Source organism: Somniosus microcephalus, chromosome 3 (genome assembly GCF_052327205.1).
Source record: "Somniosus microcephalus isolate GS21.2 chromosome 3, FLI_Smic_1.0, whole genome shotgun sequence".
NCBI classification, from domain to species: domain Eukaryota; kingdom Metazoa; phylum Chordata; class Chondrichthyes; order Squaliformes; family Somniosidae; genus Somniosus; species Somniosus microcephalus.
Genome location: NC_140989.1, coordinates 22519616 through 22542469, shown reverse-complemented (window position 1 = coordinate 22542469; position 22854 = coordinate 22519616). Strand labels below are relative to the sequence as shown.

General features: G+C 52.4%; 1 protein-coding gene across 1 annotated transcript in view; it reads left to right on the top strand.

Moving 5' to 3' along the window:
* The window catches only part of heca (HECA ribonucleoprotein granule regulator), a 62553-nt gene that overhangs the window by 2703 nt on the left and 36996 nt on the right, over nt 1–22854 (top strand). The window contains 2 exon segments of the mRNA XM_085979257.1: nt 1387–1961; nt 1963–2452. Coding sequence (XP_085835383.1) covers nt 1387–1961; nt 1963–2452 — 1065 coding nt within the window.

Below are 22854 nucleotides of genomic sequence, written 5' to 3'. Positions count from 1 at the left end.
GGTTGCTCGCGTCTGCTGAAGCTCGCGCTTGTCATGACTGCCTCTTCCCAGTGGGACACCCCCGAGCTTTGCTGCTCCTCAGTCTGTACATTTGTCACCATGCACATCGCTGTCCGGAAACTGCCTGACTGAAACAATGCAACACAATTGGCGACTTAATACAAACTTGGGTGATTAATAATCAATAGGCCGCTGCATTTACACAGCCCTTAGTGTAGGCCCCTCGTGGTTACTTACGGGACTGGGAGGCCTACACGCGCAATGCCGGTTTGTCGGAATCACAGTGCACACTGACAGACATCTCGGAAGGTCGTGGGTTCAAGTCCCCAGTCCAGAGGCTTGAGCACATAATCTAGGCCGGCAATCCAGTGCAGTGCTGAGGGAGTGCTGCACTGTCAGAGGTGCCGTCTTTTGGATGAGACGTTAAACCAAGGTCCCATTTGCGCTCTCTCAGGTGGACGTAAAAGATCCCATGTCACTTATTTGAAGAAGAGCAGGGGAGTTATCCCCGGTGTCCTGGGCAATATTTACCTCTCAACTAATATCACTCAAACAGATTGTCTAGTCAAAGAAAGGCTTTTTTTATTATTCGTTCATGGGATGTGGGTGTTGCTGGCAAGGGCGGCATTTATTGCCCATCCCTGATTGCCCGTGAGAAGGTGGTGGTGAAGGTACTCTCGCAGTGCTGTTAGGGAGGGAGTTCCAGGATTTTGACCCAGCGACAATGAAGGATCAGTGATATACTTCCAAGTCAGGATGGTGTGTGACTTGGAGGGGAACTTGCATTTCTATAGCGCCTTTCAGGACCTCCGGACGTCCCAAAGCGCTTTCCACCAATGAAGTACTTTTTTGCAGTGGAGTCACTGTTGTAATGTAGGAAACGCAGCAGCCAATTTGCACACAGCAAGCTCCCACAAACAGCAATGTGATAATGTCCAGATAATCTGTTTTAGTGATGTTGATGGAGTGCACTGGAGTGTCAGCCTAGATTTATGTGCTCGAGTCCCTGGAGTGGGACTTGAACCCACAACCTTCTGACTCAGAGGTGAGGGTGCTGCCCACTGAGCCACAGCTGACACATTATCACATTGCCATTTGTGGGAGCTTGCTGTGCGCAAATTGGCTGCCACGTTTCCTACATTACAACAGTGACTCCACTTCAAAAAGTACTTCATTGGCTGTAAAGCGCTTTGGGACGTCCTGAGGTCGTGAAAGGGGCGGTAGAAATGTCAGTTCTTCCTTCAGCTCATTGAATCCTAAGTGACACTTAATTGTGACCGTGCGTCTTTCTATACTGCAGAACCGGTGAGCCCCCCGCCCCCCCCCCCCCCACCCCACCTCGCTGCTGCTGCTCCAGTGACACGTTGTGTCTGTTGCCTTCCACAGACGCGCCCTGCGCCACGCCGCTGGTGTGCGGCTTCGGACGGCCGGTCGAGCTGGAGAAGGACGACTACCAGCGGGTGGTGTGCAACAACGAGCACTGCCAGTTCGGCAAATGGATGCACCTGCAGTGCTTCTACGAGTGGGAGAGCAGCATCCTGGTCCAGTTCAACTGCATCGGCAGGGCCCGCAGCTGGAACGAGAAGCAGTGCCGGCAGAACATGTGGACCAAGAAGGGCTACGACCTGGCCTTCCGCTTCTGCTCCTGCCGCTGCGGCCAGGGCCACCTGAAGAAGGACGTGGACTGGTACCAGATCCGGCGGCGGCAGGATGACAAGAAGAAGAAGGCGGCGGGGGCGACCGGCTGCTCCGACAGGGGGGGCGGCGCCAAGGTGGGCGAGCCACCGCCCGAGGACGGCAAGAAGTGCAAGCTCAACCGAACGGCCAAGCCCCACGACGCGCCGCGCCGGCACTCCATGGACCGGCAGAACTCTCAGGAGAAAGGCCCGGGCAACGGCAGCCAGGGGCCCGGGCTCAAAGACCCCTTCAGGTCGCCTTGCGGCTCCCCCCCTGAACAGTCCCCCCCCTCCGGCGGCGTCGGTGCACCCCTACCTCACGTTCTCCGCCGCCGGCGTCCCCCGCGGCGCCCGGCACCTGGGCGAGTTCCTCAAGACGGCGCTTCACGCCGAGAGCTGCCGGAAGCTCCTGCCCAGCGGCTCGCGTTTCGGCCCGACCGACCTCGCCCTGCCGGCCTCCCGCCTGGGGCCGCTGGACTCCCCGGTGCAGTTCCTCCGCCGGCTGGACCTGTCCGAGCTGCTGGCCCACGTGCCCAAGCACAAAATGAACACCTACCACGTGCGCATGGAGGACGACGCCCAGGTGGGTCAAGGGGAGGAGCTGCGGAAGTTTATCCTGGCGGCCCTGAGCGCCAGTCAGAGGAACGTGGTGAACTGCGCGCTGTGCCACAAGCTCCTCCCGGTCTTCGAACTTTTTCCGCTGGTGGATGGGACTCTTTTTCTCAGTCCCTCCAGACACGACGAGATAGAATACGACGTTCCCTGTCACCTCCAAGGTAGGTCCTGCGTTCCTTGTTCAATGGAACGCTCCTTTTGTGCTATAAAGAAACACTGGACGTGAACAGCTCGCAGGCACTTAACAATAACTTGTATTTCTACAGCGTCTTTAACATATAGTAAAATGTCCCCAAGCCGTTTAACAGCAACGTAAATCAGACACAATTTGACTTTGAGCCACATAAGGAGATACTAGGACAGGTAACCAAAAGCTTGGTCAAAGAGGTAGGTTTTAAGGAGCATCTTAAAGGAGGAGAGAGGTGGAGAGATTTAGGGAGGGAATTCCAGAGCTTGGGGCCTCGGCAGCTGAAGACACGCCCACTAATGGTGGAGCGATGAAAATCAGGGATGCGCAAGAGGCCAGAATTGAAGGCGCGCAGAGATCTCGGGTGTGGGGTGGGGGGGAGTGCGGGTTGTTGGGCTGGAGGAGGTTACAGAAATGAGGAGGGGCGAGTCCATGAAGGGATTTGAACACGAGGATGAGAATTTTAAAATTGAGATGTTGCTGGATGCTTGTGCAGTAAACCCAAGTCGACATGTGCAGGGTGTGGTAGTGTAGTGGTTCTGTTACAGGACGAGTAGCCCAGAGGCAGAATCGGAAGTTCAAATCCCACCAGTGCTGTTTTGAGAATTTGAAATCCCTTTTTAAAAAAAAAAAAGCTGGTATCAGTAAAAGTGACCATGAACTTAAGAACATAAGAATAAGGAGCAGGAGTAGCCCATGCGGCCCCTCGAGCCTGCTCCGCCATTCAGTAAGATCATGGCTGATCATCGACCTCAACTCCACTTTCCTGCACTATCTCCATATCCCTCGATTCCCCTAGAGTCCAAAAATCTATCGATCTCAGCCTTGAATGTACTCAACGATTGAGCATTCACAGCCCTCTAGGGTAGAGAATTCCAAAGATTCACCACCCTCTGAGTGAAGAAATTCCTCCTCATCTCGGTCTTAAATGGCCGAACCCTTATCCTGAGACTATGCCCCCTAGTTCTAGACTCTCCAGCCAGGTGAAACATCCTCCCAGTATCTACCCTGTCAATCTCCTTAAGAATTTTATATTTTTCAATGAGATCACCTCTCATTCTTCTAAACTCTAGAGAATATAGGCCTAGTCTGCTCAATCTCTCCTCATGGGGCAATCCCCCTCATCCCAGGAACCAGCCTGGTGAACCTTTGCTGCACTCCCTCAAAAGAGGTTTATCCCGGCGGCACTGAGCGCCAGTCAGAGGAGTGTCCATTAGGGCAGGAAACCTGCCGTCCGTACCTGGTCTGGCTTCTGTGTGACTCCAGTCCCACACACCAACGCGGCTGACTCTTAACTGCCCCTCGGAAGCCCCTCAGTGGTATCAAGCTGCTACAAAGAAGACGGACCACCACCACCGCCTTAGGGCAGTGAGGGATAGAAACATAGAAGATAGGAGCAGGAGTAGGCCATTCGGCCCCTCGAGCCTGCTCCACCATTCAGTGAGATCATGGCTGATCATCCAAATTCAGTACCCTGTCCCTGCTTTCTCCCCATATCCCTTGATCCCTTTAGCCTTAAAAAATATATCCAAATCCTTGAATATATTTAATGAATTGGCCTCAACTGCCTTCTGTGGTAGAGAATTCCACAGGTTCACCACTCGCTGGGTGAAGAAATTCCTCCTCATCTCTGTCCTAAATGGCTTACCCCTTATCCTTAGACTGTGACCCCTGGTTCTGGACTCTCCGACCACTGGGAACATCCTTCCTGCATCTAGTCTGTCTAGCCCTGTTAGAATTTTATAAGTTTCAATGACATCCCCTCTCATTCTTCTAAACTCCAGCGAGTACAAGCCCAATCGACCCAATCTCTCCTCATACGTCATTCCTGCCATCCCAGGTATCAGCCTGGTGAATCTTCGCTGCACTCCCTCCATGGCAAGAACATCCTTCCTCAGATAAGGCCTTGCCAGCGATGACCACATCCCAAGAATGAATGAGAATAAAAATAACTGAGCATCTCCTGTTGTAAATTGTGGAATTACAGCTGGGTGCCTTTCATAGGCACAGGTCGCACAAGAAGAGGTGGCACTTTTATCTGGCTGCCTAAAACATCTCCCAAATGCTCGCACTTACAGTTCGAGCAACACTTTCAAAATAATATTTGTCCCGCCACGTCCTGATTTTATTTTCCACTCAGTGATTAATACACAGCGTGCACTGTGTTGAAGTCTCAGCGTGGGATTCTCGGTCAATATGTTGTGCCTTGCCAGCAGAGAGTTAGCACAGAGTGACTGCTCCTAAACCAAGAGGCTAGGCAGCAATTAAACCGGATCTTTTTGGCTAAAACGCAATTGTTTCCGCTCGTGTAAAATCCACCGTACACTCCCGGGCTGAACCTGTGAGAGGTGTTAATCAGTAGACTCCACGTCTTGTTATTAACAACAACTTGTATTCGTGTAGCGCCTTTAACGTAGCAAAACGTCCCAAGGCGCTTCACAGGAGCGATTATCAGACACAGTTTGACACCGAGCCACATAAGGAGAAATTAGGACAGATGACCTAAAGCTTGGTCAGAGAGGTCGGTTTGAAGGAGCGTCTTAAAGGAGGAGAGAGGTTTAGGGAGGGAATTCCAGAGCTCAGTGCCTTGGCAGCTGAAGGCACGGCCGGCAATGGTGAAGCGATGAAAATTGGGGGTTCCCGCAAGAGGCCAGAATTGGAGGAGCGCAGATATCTCGGAGGGTTGTAGGCAATGTTCCCTCTAAGTTGCCCTTGCGCTCGGCCGCGCCGTTATCTGCAAGGTCCCGGGCAGGCCGCTCACCAGCTTTTTCCATTGTAAATACCGCGCATGCACGGAAATTTAAAGGGACCATGCATTGAAATAAACAGGCTGCGTAGAACAAAGGCAGCTTAGAGGGAACGTTGGTTGTAGGGCTGGAGGAGATTACAGAGATAGGGAGGGGCAAGGCCATGGAGGGATTTGATTGTCATCGTCGCTGGGTCAAAATCCAGGAACTCCCTCCCTAACAGCACTGTGGGAGCACCTTCAACACACGGACTGCAGCGGTTCAAGAAGGCGGCTCACCACCACCTTCTCAAGGGCAACTAGGGATGGGCAATAAATACTGGCCTTGCCAGCGACGTCTACATCCCATAAAAAAAAAACAAGGATGAGAATTTTAATATTGAGAAATTCCTGGAGCGGGAGCCAATGTAGGTCAGCGAGCGCAGGGGTGATGGGTGAACGGGACTTGGGTGCGAGTTGGGACATGGGCAGGTGAGTTTAGGATGACCTCAACTTTATGGAGGGTGGAAGATGGCAGGCCGGCCAGGGGTAGAAACATAGAAGATAGGAGCAGGAGTAGGCCATTCGGCCCCTCGAGCCTGCTCCGCCATTCAATGAGATCATGGCTGATCATCCAAACTCAGTACCCTGTTCCTGCTTTCTCCCCATATCCCTTGATCCCTTTAACCTTAAGAAATATATCCAACTCCTTCTTGAATATATTGAATGAATTGGCCTCCACTGCCTTCTATGGTAGAGAATTCCACAGGTTCACCACTCTCTGGGTGAAGAAATTCCTCCTCATCTCTGTCCTAAATGGCTTACCCCTTATCCTTAGACTGTGACCCCTGGTTCTGGACTCCCCGACCATTGGGGACACCTTTCCTGTGTCTAGTCCTGTCAGAATTTTATAAGTTTCAATGAGACCCTCTCTCATTCTTCTAAACTCCAGTGAGTATAAGCCCAATCGACCCAATCTCTCCTCGTACGTCATTCCTGCCGTCCCAGGTATCAGCCTGGTGAATCTTCGCTGCACTTCCTCCATGGCAAGAACATCCTTCCTCAGATAAGGCGACCAGAACTGCACACAATACTCAAGATGTGGTCTCACCAAGGCCCTGTACAACTTCCATATGAGTTCTGTGCTACTTTGTGTTTGCCTTCTGGATGCCTTTATGCTCGGGTAGTTAAATCCATCTGTGGTTTTCCCCCAATCCAATGAATGCGTCCATGAAGATTGATGCACTTGTCCTGGGGGTGGTGTTGATCTGTAAGTGGTCTTGCCGGCCGCTGCACTTTAGAATCTCTTCAGTTGGGACCTTGCTTCAGCTCCAGTCTGGGACTGATCGGTGCGGACTGCGATCTACAGCTGGCAAGTCCCAGGTTATATTGTCTGGCGATTAAAGTGTTTTGCTCCCGGCTGATAGATTTTCTATGTTTGATGAGTGCAGTTGGGGTTGTCTGCTTTCTCCAAACATTTTTAGAAAAAAAAAAGCCCCTGTTGTAAGTTTTTGAGGGGAAGTGGGAGGTTGTTGTGATGGCTCGCCGCTCTGTTGAGTCAAATCAGGACACGATTCAGGTTTTATACTGGCAATTTTGTCTCGAAACTGGCAGTGTATCTAGAATCATAGAATCTGTTGTGTATGTCTGCAATAAATAGCGACACCTTTTGGGAATGCCTGTAAATATGGACACATTCCTGGGAATCCCTGTAAATAACAACACCTTCCTGGGGAATCCCTGTAAATATTGACACCATCCTAGGAACCCTCGTACATATTGACACACTCCAGGGAATCTCTGTAAATACAGGAAACTTTCTGGTATCCGGCACGGACGGGGACCGACGTGGTGCCGGTTCATCAACAATTCCGGACGACCGAACGCTATAGTAAGAGATACGGAGCTCAGAGCTCCGTATAAAGCAACAAACCCAACAGCTTCAAAACAATCGGCACAAGTTGCAAGTGTCTCTGCAGCTTAGCAACAGCTTCAGCTACACCCTTGCACAGCAACAAATGGAGTAAAAAAAGTAACTAAAAGTAAAAAAAGTTACCTGAACCGACTCCTGAATTTTGCCGGTGGATAGAGCGTTCCGGTTATTTAGGGGCCGGTTAATCGAAAGTTTCCTGTACTGACACATTCCTGGAATTCACTGGAATTATTGACATAACCCGGGAGATCCATGTAAATATTGACACCTACATACGAACATATGAATTAGAAGCAGGAGTCGGCCACTCGGCCCCTCGAGCCTGCTCTGCCATTCAATAAGATCATGGCTGATCTGATTACTCCACATTTCCGCCTACCCCGATAACCTTTCACCCCCCTTGCTTATCAAGAATCTCTCTACCTCTGCCTTAAAAATATTCAAAGACTCTGCTTCCACCGCCCTCTGAGGAAGAGAATTCCAAAGACTCACGGCCCTCTGAGAAAACATTTCTCCTCATCTCTGTCTTAAATGGGCGACCCCTTATTTTTAAACAGTGACCCCTAGTTCTAGATTCTCCCACAAGAGGAAACATCCTCTCCACATCCACCCTGTCCAGACCCCTCAGGGTCTTATATGTTTCAATCAGGTCACCTCTTACTCTTCTAAACTCCAGCGATACAAGCCTAGCCTGTCCAACCTTTCCTCATAAGACAACCCGCCCATTCCAGGTATTAGTCTAGTAAACCTTCTCTGAACTGCTTCCAACGCATTTACATCCTTCCTTAAATAAGGAGACCAATACTGTACACAGTACTCTTAAAATTCTGGCAGGGCTGGACAGACTAGATGCAGGGAGGATGTTCCCGATGGTCGGGGAATCCAGAACCAGAGCTCACAGTCTAAGGATAAGGGGTGGGCCTTTTAGGACAGAAATGAGTCATAGAGTCATAGAATTATACAGCACAGAAAGAGGCCCTTCGGCCCATCGTGTCTGCGCCGTCCATCAAGCCCTGTCCAATCTAATCCCATTTTCCAGCATTTGGTCCATAGCCTTGTCTGCAATGGCATTTCAAGTGCTCACCCAAATGCTTCTTGAATGTTGTGAGGGTTCCTGCCTCTACCACCCTTTCAGGCAGTGAGTTCCAGACTCCAACCACCCTCTGGGTGAAAAAGTTCCTCCTCAAATCCCCTCTAAACCTCCTGCCCCTTACCTTGAATCTATGCCCCCTTGTTATTGACCCCCCTACTAAGGGGAAAAGTTCCTCTTTATCTACCCTATCTATGCCCCTCATCATTTTGTGCACCTCAATCAGGTCCCCCCTCAGCCTTCTTTGCTCCAAGGAAAACAATCCCAGCCTGTTCAGTCTTTCTTCATAGCTGAGGCGCTCCAGCCCAGGTAACATCCTGGTAAATCTCCTCTGCACCCTCTCCAATGCAATCACATCCTTCCTATAGTGAGGCGACCAGAACTGCACACAATACTCCAGCTGTGGCCTTACCAGCGTTTTGTACAGCTCCATCATAACCTCCCTGCTCTTATACTCTATGCCTCGGCTAATGAAGGCAAGTATCCCATATGCCTTTTTAACCACCTTATCTACCTGTTCCGCTGCCTTCAGGGATCTATGTACATGTACACCAAGGTCCCTCTGACCCTCTGTACTTCCTAGGGTCCTACCACTCATTGTGTATTCCCTTGCCTTATTTGTCCGTCCAACATGCATCACCTCGCACTTTTCAGGGTTAAATTCCATTTGCCACTTTTCCGCCCATCTGACCAACCTGTTTATATCGTCCTGTAGCCTGAGGCTTTCCTCCTCGCAATTTACCACCCCACCAATTTTCGTGTCATCTGCGAACTTACTGATCATACTGATGCGCTATCAATTACTCATAAAAGACTGAGAGTTAAGAGAGTAACTAAAGGCTTTTATTAACAAAAGAATGAAGGTCTGCCTCGAGTGGTCGACCGGTCCAGAATACAAAGGGGCTGGGGAGCAGTCACCTTTATACTAGGACTTGTGGGAGGAGTCAGCCGAGGCATGTCCAGGCATGTACACAGTGGAATACAAACAGTGGTTTACCACACATACATTTTACATTCTCCTCCAAATCATTTATGTAGATCACAAACAGCAAGGGACCCAGCACCGATCCCTGAGGTACCCCACTGGACACAGGGTTCCAAAAAGCAACCTTCGACCATCACCCTCTGCCTCCTGCCACTCAGCCAGTTTAGGATCCAACGTGCCAAGGCACCCTGGAATTTGAGGATTGAGGAGGAATTTCTTCACCCAGAGAGTGGTGAACCTGCGGAATTCTCTACCACAGAAGGCAGTAGAGGCCAATTCATTTAAATATATTCAAGAAGGAGTTAGATATATTTCTTAAGGCTAAAGGGATCAAGGGGCATGGGGAGAAAGCAGGGACAGGGTACTGAACTTGGATGATCAGCCATCATTGCATTGAATGGCGGAGCAGGCTCGAGGGGCCGAATGGCCTACTCCTGCTCCTATCTGCTATGTTTCTATGTGGTCTCACCAATGCCCTGTATAACTGGAGCATAACCTCCCTACTTTTGTATTCAATTCCCCTTGCAATAAAGAATAACATTCTACAGGAAACTTTGGTTTATCCGGAGGTTAATTGTCCGGAATGCTCGATCCACCGGCAAAAATCAGGAGCCGTTTCGTTAGTTTTTTTTTTCTTTTCGTTGCTTTTTTTTCACCAGTCAGGCTCTGCAAGGTCTCGCTGAAGCTGTTGCTAAGCTACAGAGACGCTTGCAAGGTACGGCCGACTGTTTAGAAGCTGTTGCTAAGCAACAGGGTTTGTTGCCAGATACAGAGCTCAAAAGCTCCGTATGTTTCAACATTAGCGCTGGTTTGTCCGGTAGTTTTGATGGGACGGCAACAGCTCGGTCCCGTCGGTGCCGGATAGCACAAAGTTTCCTGTATTAGCTTTCCTAATTACTTGCTGTACCTGCATACTAACCTTTTGCAATTCACGCACTAGGACGCCCAGATCCCTCTGCATCTCAGAGCTCTGCAATCTCTCACCATTTAGATAAAATGCTTCTTTTTTATTCTTCCTGCCAAAATGGACAATTTTACATTTTCCCACATTATACTCCATTTGCCAGATCTTTGCCTCCTCACTTAACCTATCTATATCCCTTTGTAGCCTCCTTATGTCCTCTTCGCAATTTACTTTCCTACCTATCTTTGTGTCATCAGCAAATTTAGCAACCATACCTTCAGTCCCTTCATCCAAGTCATTTATATAAATTGTAAAAAGTTGAGGCCCCAGCACTGATCCCTGTGGCACACCACTCGTTACATCTTGCCAACCAGAAAATGACCCATTTATACCTACTCTCTATTTCCTGTTAGCTAGCCAATCTTCTATCCATGCCAATATGTTACCCCCTACACCATGAGCTTTTATTTTCTGCAATAACCTTTGATGTGGCACCTTATCAAATGCCTTATGGAAATCCAAGTACAGTACATCCACCGGTTCTCCTTTATCCACAGCACATGTTACTTCCTCAAAGAACTCGAATAAATTGGTTAAACATAATTTCCCTTTCACAAAACCATGTTGACTCTGCCTGATTCTGCCGGACACAACCTGGGGATCCCTGCAAATACTGACCCCCCTTCTGCGAATCGCTGTAAATATTGACACATTCCATTGCAGACATACACAACAGATTCTATGATTCTAGATACACTGCCAGTTTCGAGACAAAATTGCCAGTATAAAACCTGAATCGTGTCCTGATTTGACTCAACAGAGCGGCGAGCCATCACAACAACCTCCCACTTCCCCTCAAAAATATCTAGAAGACAGCGCCAGCCAGCCAAAGGACCACAGTGCCATCATGTCAATTTATATTTAAATATTGCAATGTAGCATAAGAAAAAAATATCTTCCAGGTAATCAGCAAATACAGAAAAGGAATCGTGCACGGGCGGCACTCGGAGTTATTTGGGGGACCCCTAAGATGCCTGATTATCTCAATTCAATTCAATTCAATTCAATTTTATTTGTCATATATGCAGCAGACGTGTGTACTGCACAATGAAATGTTGATTTTTACGAGTCCTCCCAACATCTCACAGTGGTGTGTAGGTTCTCTCTCCCAGCTGTACTCTTAAAGAGATTCCCTGGTGTTTCTAATTCTCCTGTTACTCCCCCTTCCTTGGAGGCGGTGCAACGAAGGTTCACTGGATTGATTCCTGGGATGAGAGTGTTGTCCTATGATGAGAGATTGAGTAGATTGGGCCTATACTCTCTGGAGTTTAGAAGAATGAGAGGTGATCTCATTGAAATGTAGAAGATTCTGAGGGGGATTGACAGGGTAGGTGCTGAGAGGTTGTTTCCCCTGGCTGGAGAGTCTAGAACTAGGGGGCATAGTCTCAGGATAAGGGGTCGGCCATTTAGGACTGGGATGAGGAGGAATTTCTTCACTCAGAGGGTTGTGAATCTTTGGAACTCTCTGCCCCAAAGAGCTGTGGATGCTCAGTCGTTGAGTATATTCAAGGCTGAGATCAATAGATTTTTGGACTCTAGGGGAATCAAGGGATATGGGGATCAGGCGGGATTTAAAGTGGATGATCAGCCATGATCTTATTGAATAGCGGAGCAGGCTCGAGGGGCCGAATGGCCTACTCCTGCTCCTAATTCTTATGTTATGGCTAACTCTTGCTGGTCCACAATTCCTTGTCACCATCAGCTCTCTGGACGATGTGCAAAAACGCATTCTCAATGCTGTGCCTGGATGGTGAGTAGCACCGGGGCATCTGGCCAGGGGGAGCATCGCATGTGTCTGCTGCCGGATGTCCCAGTGTGTACATTCCAGCGGGGATGGGGGTGGTTAATGGATAGTAATAAAGAGCAGGAACCCTGGTTGATGCCCTTCCCCATGTGCCTATCAGGGCTGATGCCAACTGTCCTGGCCCCAACTGCTAACATTACAATTGGCCTCAGCACCCATCGGCCAGTCAGTCTGTGGACTGAACCTGATACCGTCCGGTGTTGATCCCTTAGTGCAACACTAAGTAATGACGTCACCCGTTGGGGTAGCTTTTCTCTGATGTCAGTGGGGGAAATTTATGTTCGGGTTGGGAACAGGAAGGCGTGGGGTAATCGATCCTGGAGGAGGTTCACATGTCACAGTAAAGAAAAAATAATTGCATTTCTATAGCGCCTTTCATGATCTCAGGATGTCCCAAAGTGCTTTACAGCCAATGAAGTACTTTTGAAATGTAGTCACTGTTGTAATGTAGGGAACGCGGCAGCCAATTTGTGCATAGCAAGCTCCCACAAACAGCAATGAGATAATGACCAGATTATCTGTTTCTGGGGACAATTCCCCTGCTCGTCTTCGAAATAGTGCCATGGGATCTTTTACGTCCCACCTGAGGGCAGACGGGGCCTCGGTTTAAGGTCTCATTTGAAAGACGGCACCTCCGGCTGTGCCGCACTCCCTCGGCACTGCACAAGTGCAGGCCTCGATTATGTGCTCCAGTCTCTGGAGTGGGACTTAAACCCACAACCTTCTGACTCCAAGGCGAGCGTGCTACCCACTGAGCCCCGGCTGACACCTGATCTCCCATGGGGTGTCTCATGGTGGGTTGGAGGATATGATGTTCAACCAAGCAGTGTGTGCAAAGCAAAGTCTAAATGCGTATTAGAACAGATACCTGATGAAATTGGAAAAGTTGACAAAGGAAACTATTAGGGTGTCAACTATTTCTGACGGTGAGGTGTGGGCAGGGTATGTGCACTTTGCTCCGATTGCCCTAAGCAGAGTGGGTCACCGAGCTGACGGTAGAACTTGTGTCTGCTGGCTCCATATCATACTTGGCACAAACTGGACTCGAACCAGGTACCTGCTGTACAACAGTCCCTTCCGAGTAGATGCTCAATGTTAGTGAGAACGCTCCTTTGTATTGAGCTTATTAAATGATCTGGAATGCACTGCCTGAAAGGGTGTTGGAAGCAGATTCAGTAACAACTCTCGAAAGGGAATTGGATAAATACTTGCAAAGGAAACATTTTGCAGGGCTGAGGGAGTGGTACTAATTGGATAGCTCCAAGCCATGGCTGACGAGAGAGGAGGTAGAGTCAGAAAGCAGTTCCGTGGGACGTAGAGTGGAAATTGAAGAAAAATAAATTTAGCACGGAAGAGCAGCAAATGTTTGAGATAATCTACCAAGCAAGGTAATAGAGGCATAGAAGATAGGAGCAGGAGTAGGCCATTCGGCCCCTCGAGCCTGCTCCGCCATTCAGTGAGATCATGGCTGATCATCCAAATTCAGCACCCTGTCCCTGCCTTCTCCCCATATCCCTTGATCCCTTTAGCCTCAAGAAATATATCTAACTCTTTCTTGAATATATTTAATGAACTGGCGTAAACTTTGGGGTTATTCAGATACAATTGGATGGCACGGTGGAAGAGTTAACGGGCCGGAGGGATGGGCTTTGGCGGGCCGAATGGCCTTTTCTCACCCTGGGCAGCTTTGGGCATTCTGAATCCAGACGCGGATCTGTACAACTTGCAGCTGAGCTAGGTTTCGTTCCCGGGCTGAGGTGGGCCCCGTATCCTTTCCCGTCTGTGCAGTCACACAGGGAAGGGCGAGCGGTGAGTTGATGTTGGACAGTCCTTGCATAAATAAAAAGAGCTTGCAGTTTGTACAGCGTCTCGCGGCGCGTCAAGGACTTTACAGCCAATGAAGTACTTTTAATCACGGTTGTAATGTATATTGGATACAAAGGGAACCAAGGATAGTGCGGGAAGGTGGAGTTGAGGTCGAAGATCAGCCATGACCTTATTGAATGGTGGAGCAGGCTCGAGGGGCCGAATGGCCGACTCCTGCTCTTAATTCTTATGTAGGAAACCCAACAGCCAATTTGTGCAAAATGGGATATTTCCACGTGTTTTTTGCCTTTTGCTCCTTCTCCCCCACTCCATCCACTTGGCCTTGCTGCAGCTATGGGAAGGTTACCTGCTTTAGGTTTTCGCCAGAGCTGTTCGGCATTGGCTGCCCAGCACCAAGTTAGAGAGACTCAGAGGGCCAGACATGCCCCCTCCCAAGTTTTCCGCCCTTCACCCCCCCCCCCCCCCCCCGCCCCAGTCTCGTGCCTGTGACTGGGAAGTCGGTGCTGTGGCAGATTGAGCCTATGTCGCTCTCTGCCCCTGGACACTGCGTTCCCCAGCTCTTTGACCAACTATTGGCGCCGTGCTTTGGGACCAAACCGCACTCCACTCTATGAAAAGCCCCTCTGGCGGCTCGGCTGGTTTTTGCCGTGAGTACCGGAGCCCCACTGACCAGGAGTCTGTCGGGACGGTCGCTGGTCTGTGCAGAGTCTGTGCGGTCAGCCCTGGTGGCAGTAGAGGGGAGGGGGCTAGAAATAGCCCTTGGGTTAGGGAGGGGCACAGAGTACCTGGTTTCCCACTCGTCCACGTCCCAAGAATGCACACTGGACCGGAGCGTGTGCGCGGATGTTGGGTGAGAGCTTGAACGTGCTGCCCCTTCCACCTTTGGGCTGGGTATCTGTTGACTTTCACTCTCAAGGCTATCTCGCAAATAGTGGCTACTTGAGTGAGATTCCATTGGGGAGAACGGGGGAGTCGGGGAAGGAGAAGAGCTGGAACTGTACCGTAGTGAGGAGTCGACACCTTCAGGAGAGCGCCGATCAAAGAAACTTCGGCACAAGCCCAGGTTACGTAGATGGTGCTGGAGCTGCTGTTCTTGAGAAGCCAGTTGCTTGTAGTAGAAGGAGAGATTTAATAGAGCTATTTAAAAATTATGAAGGGTTTTGATGGGGAGGAACTGTTTCCACTGGCAGGAGAGTGGGTAACCAGCGGACACAGATTTAAGTTAATTGGAAATAGAACCAGAGGGGAGATGAGACTGTGTTTTCACCCTGAGTTGTGATCTGGAATAGACTGCTTCAAAGGGCGGTGGAAGCAGATTCAATAGTAACTTTCAAAAGGGATTTGGAAAAGGCAAAATCTGCAAGGCTATGGGGAAAGGGCGGAGGTGGGACTAATTGGATCGCTCTTTCAGAGAGCCAGCACAGGCATGATGGGCAGAATGGCCTCCTTCTGTGCTGTATGATTCTATGATGAGATGTCATTACTGGGGCACGGAACACTCCCAGTCAATGTTCCCCCTAATTTATTTATTTTTGGGTGCGCGGCCCATTCACGGTCTCGCGCATGCGCAGAATTTAACATTGGAGAAAGCCGGTCGCTGGGCTGCCCGGGAGCGGCAGAGAGCTGCGCGGCCGGGCAGCTTCGAGGGAACGTTGCTCCCGGTGTCCCTGCTCCCAGCACTTCCTGCCAAGGTGGGAAAGCAGACATTCGATGCAGATGACATCCTCCCCCCGCCCCCCCCCCCCACCCCCCCCCCGGCACCAGTGCGACATTCCCATTTCCCGCAGCAGCCATCCTTGTGAGTGAGATTGTGAAATCGGTGCCATCCTTGCGTTGTTGGCTAGTGTCCCTTGGGAACGGGAATGGAGCGAGCCCTTGGCACCAACAGATAGAGACCTTCATTCCCATGTGGGTTGGGTTGGGTCCTGCAGTTGAAAAGATATGTTCTCGCCCACAACTGCCCCTTTCCATCCTTGAGTTTTTTTTTTAATGAGCTGACACTTGGCTGAAAGTTATTGCCGCACAAGCCTGTTACATGATCGTACTGTACAGAAGGAGGCCATTCGGCCCATCGTGCATGTGCTGGCTCTTTGAAAGAGCCGTCCAATTAGTCCCACCCTGTCAGCCGTGGCTCAGTGGGTAGCACCCTCGCCTCCGAATCAGAAGGTTGTGGGTTCAAGTCCCACTCCAGAGACTCGAGCACAAAAACCTTTCAGATGAGACGTTAAACCGAGGCCCCGTCTGTTCTCTCAGGTGGACGTAAAAGATCCCGTGGCACTATTTCGAAGAAGAGCACGGGCGTTATCCCCGGTGTCCTGGCCAATATTTATCCCTCAATCAACATCACTTAAAAACCCCCCAGATTATCTGGTCATTATCACAGCACAGCAAGCTCCCACAAACAGCAATCTGGTCATTAACACATTGCTGTTTGTGGGAGCTTGCTGTGCGCAAATTGGCTGCTGCGTTTCCTACATTATAACAGTGACTACACTTCAAAAGTACTTCATTGGCTGTAAAAGGCTTAGGGCCGTCTGGTGGTCATGAAAGGCGCTATATAAATGCAATTTTTTTTCTTCCCCCCCCCCCCAACCACCCCACCGCTCTTTCCCCACAGCCCTGCAGATTTTTACTTGTGAAGTATCTCTCCAATTCCCTTTTGAAAGTTACTATTGAATCTGCTTCCACCGCCCTTTCACGCAGTGCCTTCCCGGTCGCAGTTATGTTCTGTCGAGCTCCAGACACTGTTTGATGTTGATAAAGTGCCACTTGCTTTGACATTGGACCAGTGTTTAAATATAACTTGCTCGTCATCTCTTGAGAAGAGGGATAGACACACAGTTGTACGGCTTTTAGCCTGTCTCCTCACTTAGGTGGATCAGGAGCTAATGATCTGGTAGATTTCCAATTAGCCCTGAAGCAAGGCTTGGAATTAAGGGGAGTATGTGAGTTAATTGCTCTCGGTTTAACAGTAGCGGAGATCCCAGTGCTGTCTCCTCCAGCGCTAAATTTAGCTCGTACTCCGAATCGAGCCTTTAAAACAAGACCTCCTGTAATATAAGCCCAATCCCTGCTAAAATTCTGCTGCCAACCCCTTGCTTGCGGCTCAGAAACTGGGAGCCGAGCTTGGCTCTTGTCGAAGGGCTCGTGTTGCGATATGATGGGACTCCATGTGTTGGCAATCTTCGCAGGTGAGGCTGTTCAGATGACCGTGACTTTCAGGCCAGGTCTTTCTTGCCCCAGCGTGAAGCCTTTGGCCTGTATGTGACCCCAGCCCCACATCAATGTGGTTGACTCTTAGCTGCCCTCTGAAGGGGCCGAGAAAGACACCAGGAAAAAAAAAGACTTGCATTTCTACAGCGTCTTTCACGACCACCGGACGTCCGAGAGTGCTTTACAGCCAATTAATCACTTTTTGAAGTGTGGTCACTGTTGTAATGTAGGAAACACGGCAGCCAATTTGCGCACAGCAAGCTCCCACAAACAGCAATGTGATAATGACCAGATCATCTGTTTTTAGTGATGTTGATTGAGGGATAAATATTGGTCAGGACACCGGGGATAACTCTCCTGCTCTTCTTCGAAATAGTGCCGCGGGATCTTTTACACCCACTGAGAGGGCAGACGGGGGCCTTGGTTTAACGTCTCGTCCGAAAGACGGCACCTCCGACAGTGCGGCACTCCCTCAGCACGGCACTGGGAGTGTCGGCCTAGATTTTTGTGCTCAAGTCTCTGGAGTGGGAATGTGAACCTCACAATCCTGCTGACTCGGAGGCAAGAGTGCCACCCACTGAGCCACAGCTCAAGGCAACTAGGGATGGGCAGTAATTGCCAGCGATGCCCACATCCTGAGAGAGAATTTTAGTTGTCACATTTACCTACATTAAAAACAGCGATGCCATTTGAACAGAAGTAACACATTATGAAGTGCTTTGTAGGGCAGCCTGTGTGATGTGTTCAGGCGCTGTGTAAATGCAAGTCTGAAAGCCGAGGCTCCCACGGCCCGAGTGAAGTAGCTGCCCGCCCCACCTCTCCCTGCCGCCGCCAACAGTCATTCTTTTTTGCCGCCGACCCTGAGACTCCAGAAAAAAGGAGCAAAACCAGAGTATCGGCTCATCGGCTTTCCACAGACACTACTTCATATCTGCCACTCTTAACAAATTGTGAAGGACTTTTAATATTGTAAGCTAGATACGTTTAATGTGAACACTTGTTAACTTCCCAGTAATTCACAGATTTTTTCACAGATTCACAGAATCTACAGTGCAGATAGAGGCCATTTCGGCCCATCGAGCCTGCACCGACACATATCCCACCCGATTCCCGTAACCCCTACACCAACACATATTCCACCCTATCCCTGTAACCCCACGTATTTAATCCCCTAACACTAAGGGTCAATTTTATCATAGCCAAATCAACCTAACCTGCACATCTTTGGACTGTGGGAGGAAACCGGAGCACCCGGAGGAAACCCACGCAAACACGGGGAGAATGTGCAAACTCCACACAGACAGTCGCCCGAGGCCGGATTCGAACCCGGGTCCCTGGCGCTGTGAGGCAACAGTGCTAACCACTATGCCACTGCAAGAAAGAATGAGCTTGCATTTATACAACACCGTTACACATCACTCAGGCTGCCCTACAGCACTTCAAGATGTGTTACTTCTGTTCGAATCACATCGCTGTTTTTATGCAGGTGGGGTGTTGGGGGGCCAGAGGGTGGGGCGTTGGGGGGTCCAGAGGGGGGGGGGGCCAGAGGGTGGGGCGTTGGGGGTCCAGAGGGTGGGGCGTTGGGGGGGTCCAGAGGGTGGGGCGTTGGGGGTCCAGTGGGTGGGGCGATGGGGGGGCCAGAGGGTGGGGCGTTGGGGCCAGAGGGTGGGGCGTTGGGGGGCCAGAGGGTGGGGCGTTGGGGGTCTAGAGGGTGGGGCGTTGGGGGTCTAGAGGGTGGGGCGTTGGGGGTCCAGTGGGTGGGGTGATGCGGGGGCCAGAGGGTGGGGCGTTGGGGGCTCCAGAGGGTGGGGCGTTGGGGGCTCCAGAGGGTGGGGCGTTGGGGGCTCCAGAGGGTGGGGCGTTGGGGCTCCAGAGGGTGGGGCGTTGGGGGTCCGGAGGGTGGGGCGTTGGGGGTCCGGAGGGTGGGGCGTTGGGGGCTCCAGAGGGTGGGGCGTTGGGGCTCCAGAGGGTGGGGCGTTGGGGCTCCAGAGGGTGGGGTGTTGGGGCTCCAGAGGGTGGGGTGTTGGGGGTCTCCAGAGGGTGGGGCGTTGGGGGTCTCCAGAGGGTGGGGTGTTGGGGCTCCAGAGGGTGGGGCGTTGGGGCTCCAGAGGGTGGGGTGTTGGGGCTCCAGAGGGTGGGGTGTTGGGGGTCTCCAGAGGGTGGGGCGTTGGGGGTCTCCAGAGGGTGGGGTGTTGGGGCTCCAGAGGGTGGGGCGTTGGGGGTCCAGAGGGTGGGGCGTTGGGGGGTCCAGAGGGTGGGGGGCGTTGGGGGGGGCGATTGGGGGGGGGGGGTCCAGAGGGTGGGGCGTTGGGGGTCCAGAGGGTGGGGCGTTGGGGGGGCCAGAGGGTGGGGCGTTGGGGGTCCAGAGGGTGGGGCGTTGGGGGCCCAGTGGGTGGGGCGTTGGGGGTCCAGTGGGTGGGACGATGGGGGGGCCAGAGGGTGGGGCGTTGGGGGGCCAGAGGGTGGGGCGTTGGGGGGCCAGAGGGTGGGGCGTTGGGGGTCTAGAGGGTGGGGCGTTGGGGGTCTAGAGGGTGGGGCGTTGAGGGTCCAGTGGGTGGGGTGATGCGGGGGCCAGAGGGTGGGGCGTTGGGGGCTCCAGAGGGTGGGGTGTTGGGGGTCTCCAGAGGGTGGGGCGTTGGGGGGTCAGAGGGTGGGGCGTTGGGGGTCCAGTGGGTGGGGCGTTGGGGGTCCAGAGGGTGGGGCGTTGGGGGGGGCCAGAGGGTGGGGCGTTGGGGGCTCCAGAGGGTGGGGCGTTGGGGGCTCCAGAGGGTGGGGCGTTGAGGGTCTCCAGAGGGTGGGGCGTTGGGGGTCTCCAGAGGGTGGGGCGTTGGGGGGTCAGAGGGTGGGGCGTTGGGGGTCCAGAGGGTGGGGCGTTGGGGGCTCCAGAGGGTGGGGCGTTGGGGGCTCCAGAGGGTGGGGCGTTGGGGGCTCCAGAGGGTGGGGCGTTGGGGGCTCCAGAGGGTGAGGCGTTGGGGGCTCCAGAGGGTGGGGCGTTGGGGCTCCAGAGGGTGGGGCGTTGGGGGTCCGGAGGGTGGGGTGTTGGGGGTCCGGAGGGTGGGGTGTTGGGGGCTCCAGAGGGTGGGGCGTTGGGGCTCCAGAGGGTGGGGTGTTGGGGGTCTCCAGAGGGTGGGGTGTTGGGGGTCTCCAGAGGGTGGGGCGTTGGGGGTCCAGAGGGTGGGGGGCGATTGGGGGGGGGGTCCAGAGGGTGGGGCGTTGGGGGTCCAGAGGGTGGGGCGTTGGGGGGGCCAGAGGGTGGGGCGTTGGGGGTCCAGAGGGTGGGGCGTTGGGGGTCCAGTGGGTGGGGCAATGGGGGGGCCAGAGGGTGGGGCGTTGGGGGGCCAGAGGGTGGGGCGTTGGGGGGCCAGAGGGTGGGGCGTTGGGGGGCCAGAGGGTGGGGCGTTGGGGGTCTAGAGGGTGGGGCGTTGGGGGTCCAGTGGGTGGGGTGATGCGGGGGCCAGAGGGTGGGGCGTTGGGGGCTCCAGAGGGTGGGGCGTTGGGGGCTCCAGAGGGTGGGGCGTTGGGGGCTCCAGAGGGTGGGGCGTTGGGGGCTCCAGAGGGTGGGGCGTTGGGGGTCTCCAGAGGGTTGGGGGTCTCCAGAGGGTGGGGCGTTGGGGGGTCAGAGGGTGGGGCGTTGGGGGTCCAGTGGGTGGGGCGATGGGGGTTCCAGAGGGTGGGGCGTTGGGGGTCCAGAGGGTGCGGCGTTGGGGGTCCAGTGGGTGGGGCGATGGTGGGGCGTTGGGGGTCCAGTGGGTGGGGCGATGGGGGCCTCCAGAGGGTGGGGCATTGTGGGGGCCAGAGGGTGGGGCGTTAGGGGTCTCCAGAGGGTGGGGCGTTGGGGGGGCCAGAGGGTGGGGCGTTGGGGGGGGGCCGGAGGGTGGGGCGTTGGGGGGGGCCAGAGGGTGGGGCGTTGGGGGGGGCCAGAGGGTGGGGCGTTGGGGGGGCCAGAGGGTGGGGCGTTGGGGGTCCAGAGGGTGGGGGCTCCAGAGGATGGGGCGTTGGGGGTCCAGAGGGTGGGGAGAGGTAGGGGAGAGATAGTGGATCACTGAGTGGTGTCAGCCTAGGTGACTGCGGAGTGACTGACCCACAAATGCGAACTGATTGTGGATCTTTTGAATAAACTGCATTTTAAATGAATTTCTCCTTCCCTCTATTTCCCTGGTGTACAAGTAGGGAGGGTTCCTTTGTCTAGACCTCTCTCTCCCGATATGAGGGGGTGGGTAAGTTTGCCTGTTCGCGTGACCTTCTCTTCCGATCAGAAACTTGGGTAGGAAGTAGTGCTCACGTGACGCATGTCCGACCGCACTGTGTGCTGGTGTGTACGTTTCCTTTTGTTTCCTGCTAGCTTTGTTAAGCAGCTCTCTGAATAAAGAGAGGCAGTTACAGTGGATATATTGCAGTGACTGACAGGGGCCCTCAAAGTGGACATAAAGCAGTGACTGAGAGCGAATATAGAATCATAGAATGGTTACAGCACAGAAGGCGGCCATTCGGCCCGTCGAGCCCGTGCCAGCTCTCTGCAAGAACACTTCAGCTAGTCCCACTCCCCCGCCCTTTCCCTGTAGCCCTGCAAATTTCTTTCCTTCAGGCACTTATCCAATTCCCTTTTGAAAGCCGTGATTGAATCTGTCTCCACCACCCTTTCAGGGAGTGCATTCCAGATCCTAACCACTCGCTGCGTAAAAAAAGTTTTTCCTCATGTCGCCTTTGGTTCTTCTGCCAATCACCTTAAATCTGTGTCCTCTGGTTCTCGACCCTTCCGCAATGGGAACAGTTTCTCTCTATCTACTCTGTCCAGACCCCTCATGATTTTGAACACCTCTATCAAATCTCCTCTCAACCTTCTCTGCTCCAAGGAGAACAACCCCAGCTTCTCCAGTCTATCCATGTAACCGAAGTCCTTCATCCCTCGAATCATTCTCGTAAATCTTTTCTGCACCCTCTCTATGGCCTTCACATCCTTCCGAAGGTGTGGTGCCCAGAATTGGACACAATACTCCAGTTGAGGCCGAACTAGTGTTTTATAAAGGTTCAATATTACATTGTATATAAGGCAGTGACTGAGAGGTGACTGTACAGTGTATATAAAGCAGTGACTGAGAGGGGCCCTTTGTACCACTGTGTTACAATCTAACCATGTAGGGATTTGTTATGTAGGGAGCGTATATATGTAGACCTGGGCCAGTGTGAGAGAGTTCTACAGATTCTGTGTGTGTGTTTCTTTCTCTCCCTTCGTGCTTGTCTGTCTCTTTTCCTGTCTTCTCTCTCTCTCTCTTTCCTCTCCATCCTCACTTTTGGCTGCACCCATGGGCAGTGAGGAGGTGACTCCCTTTTTGTTTTGCTTTGCCAGTGCAGCAGAGGTGGGTGAGGAGCGCTGTAAGCAGTGTCGGTCTTCATCATAGCTGAATGAAGACAAAAGACTACCATAATGAAATCTAATAAAGTAAATAACTTCCAGGGTTAAGGACATATCCTCTGGGCTGGAAAGAAACTTGCAGTGGGAGGGGGTGGATCCAGTTGTCGTGGTCCATGTTGGTACAAACGACGTAGATAGGACTAGGAAGCCGGTTCTGTTAAAGGAGTATGAGCAGCTAGGGGTCAAATTAAAAAACAGAACCTCAAGGGTAATAATATTACCTGAGCCACGAGCGAATTTGGCTAGGACAAATAAAATTAGAGAGCTAAATGCGTGGCTCAAAGACTGGTGTGGGAGAAATGGGTTTTGCTTCCTGGGACACTGGCACCAGTACTGGGGCAGGAGGGAGCTGTTCCGTTGGGACGGGCATCACTTGGCCAGTGCTGGGACTAGAGTCCTGGCGGATCATATAACTAGGGCTG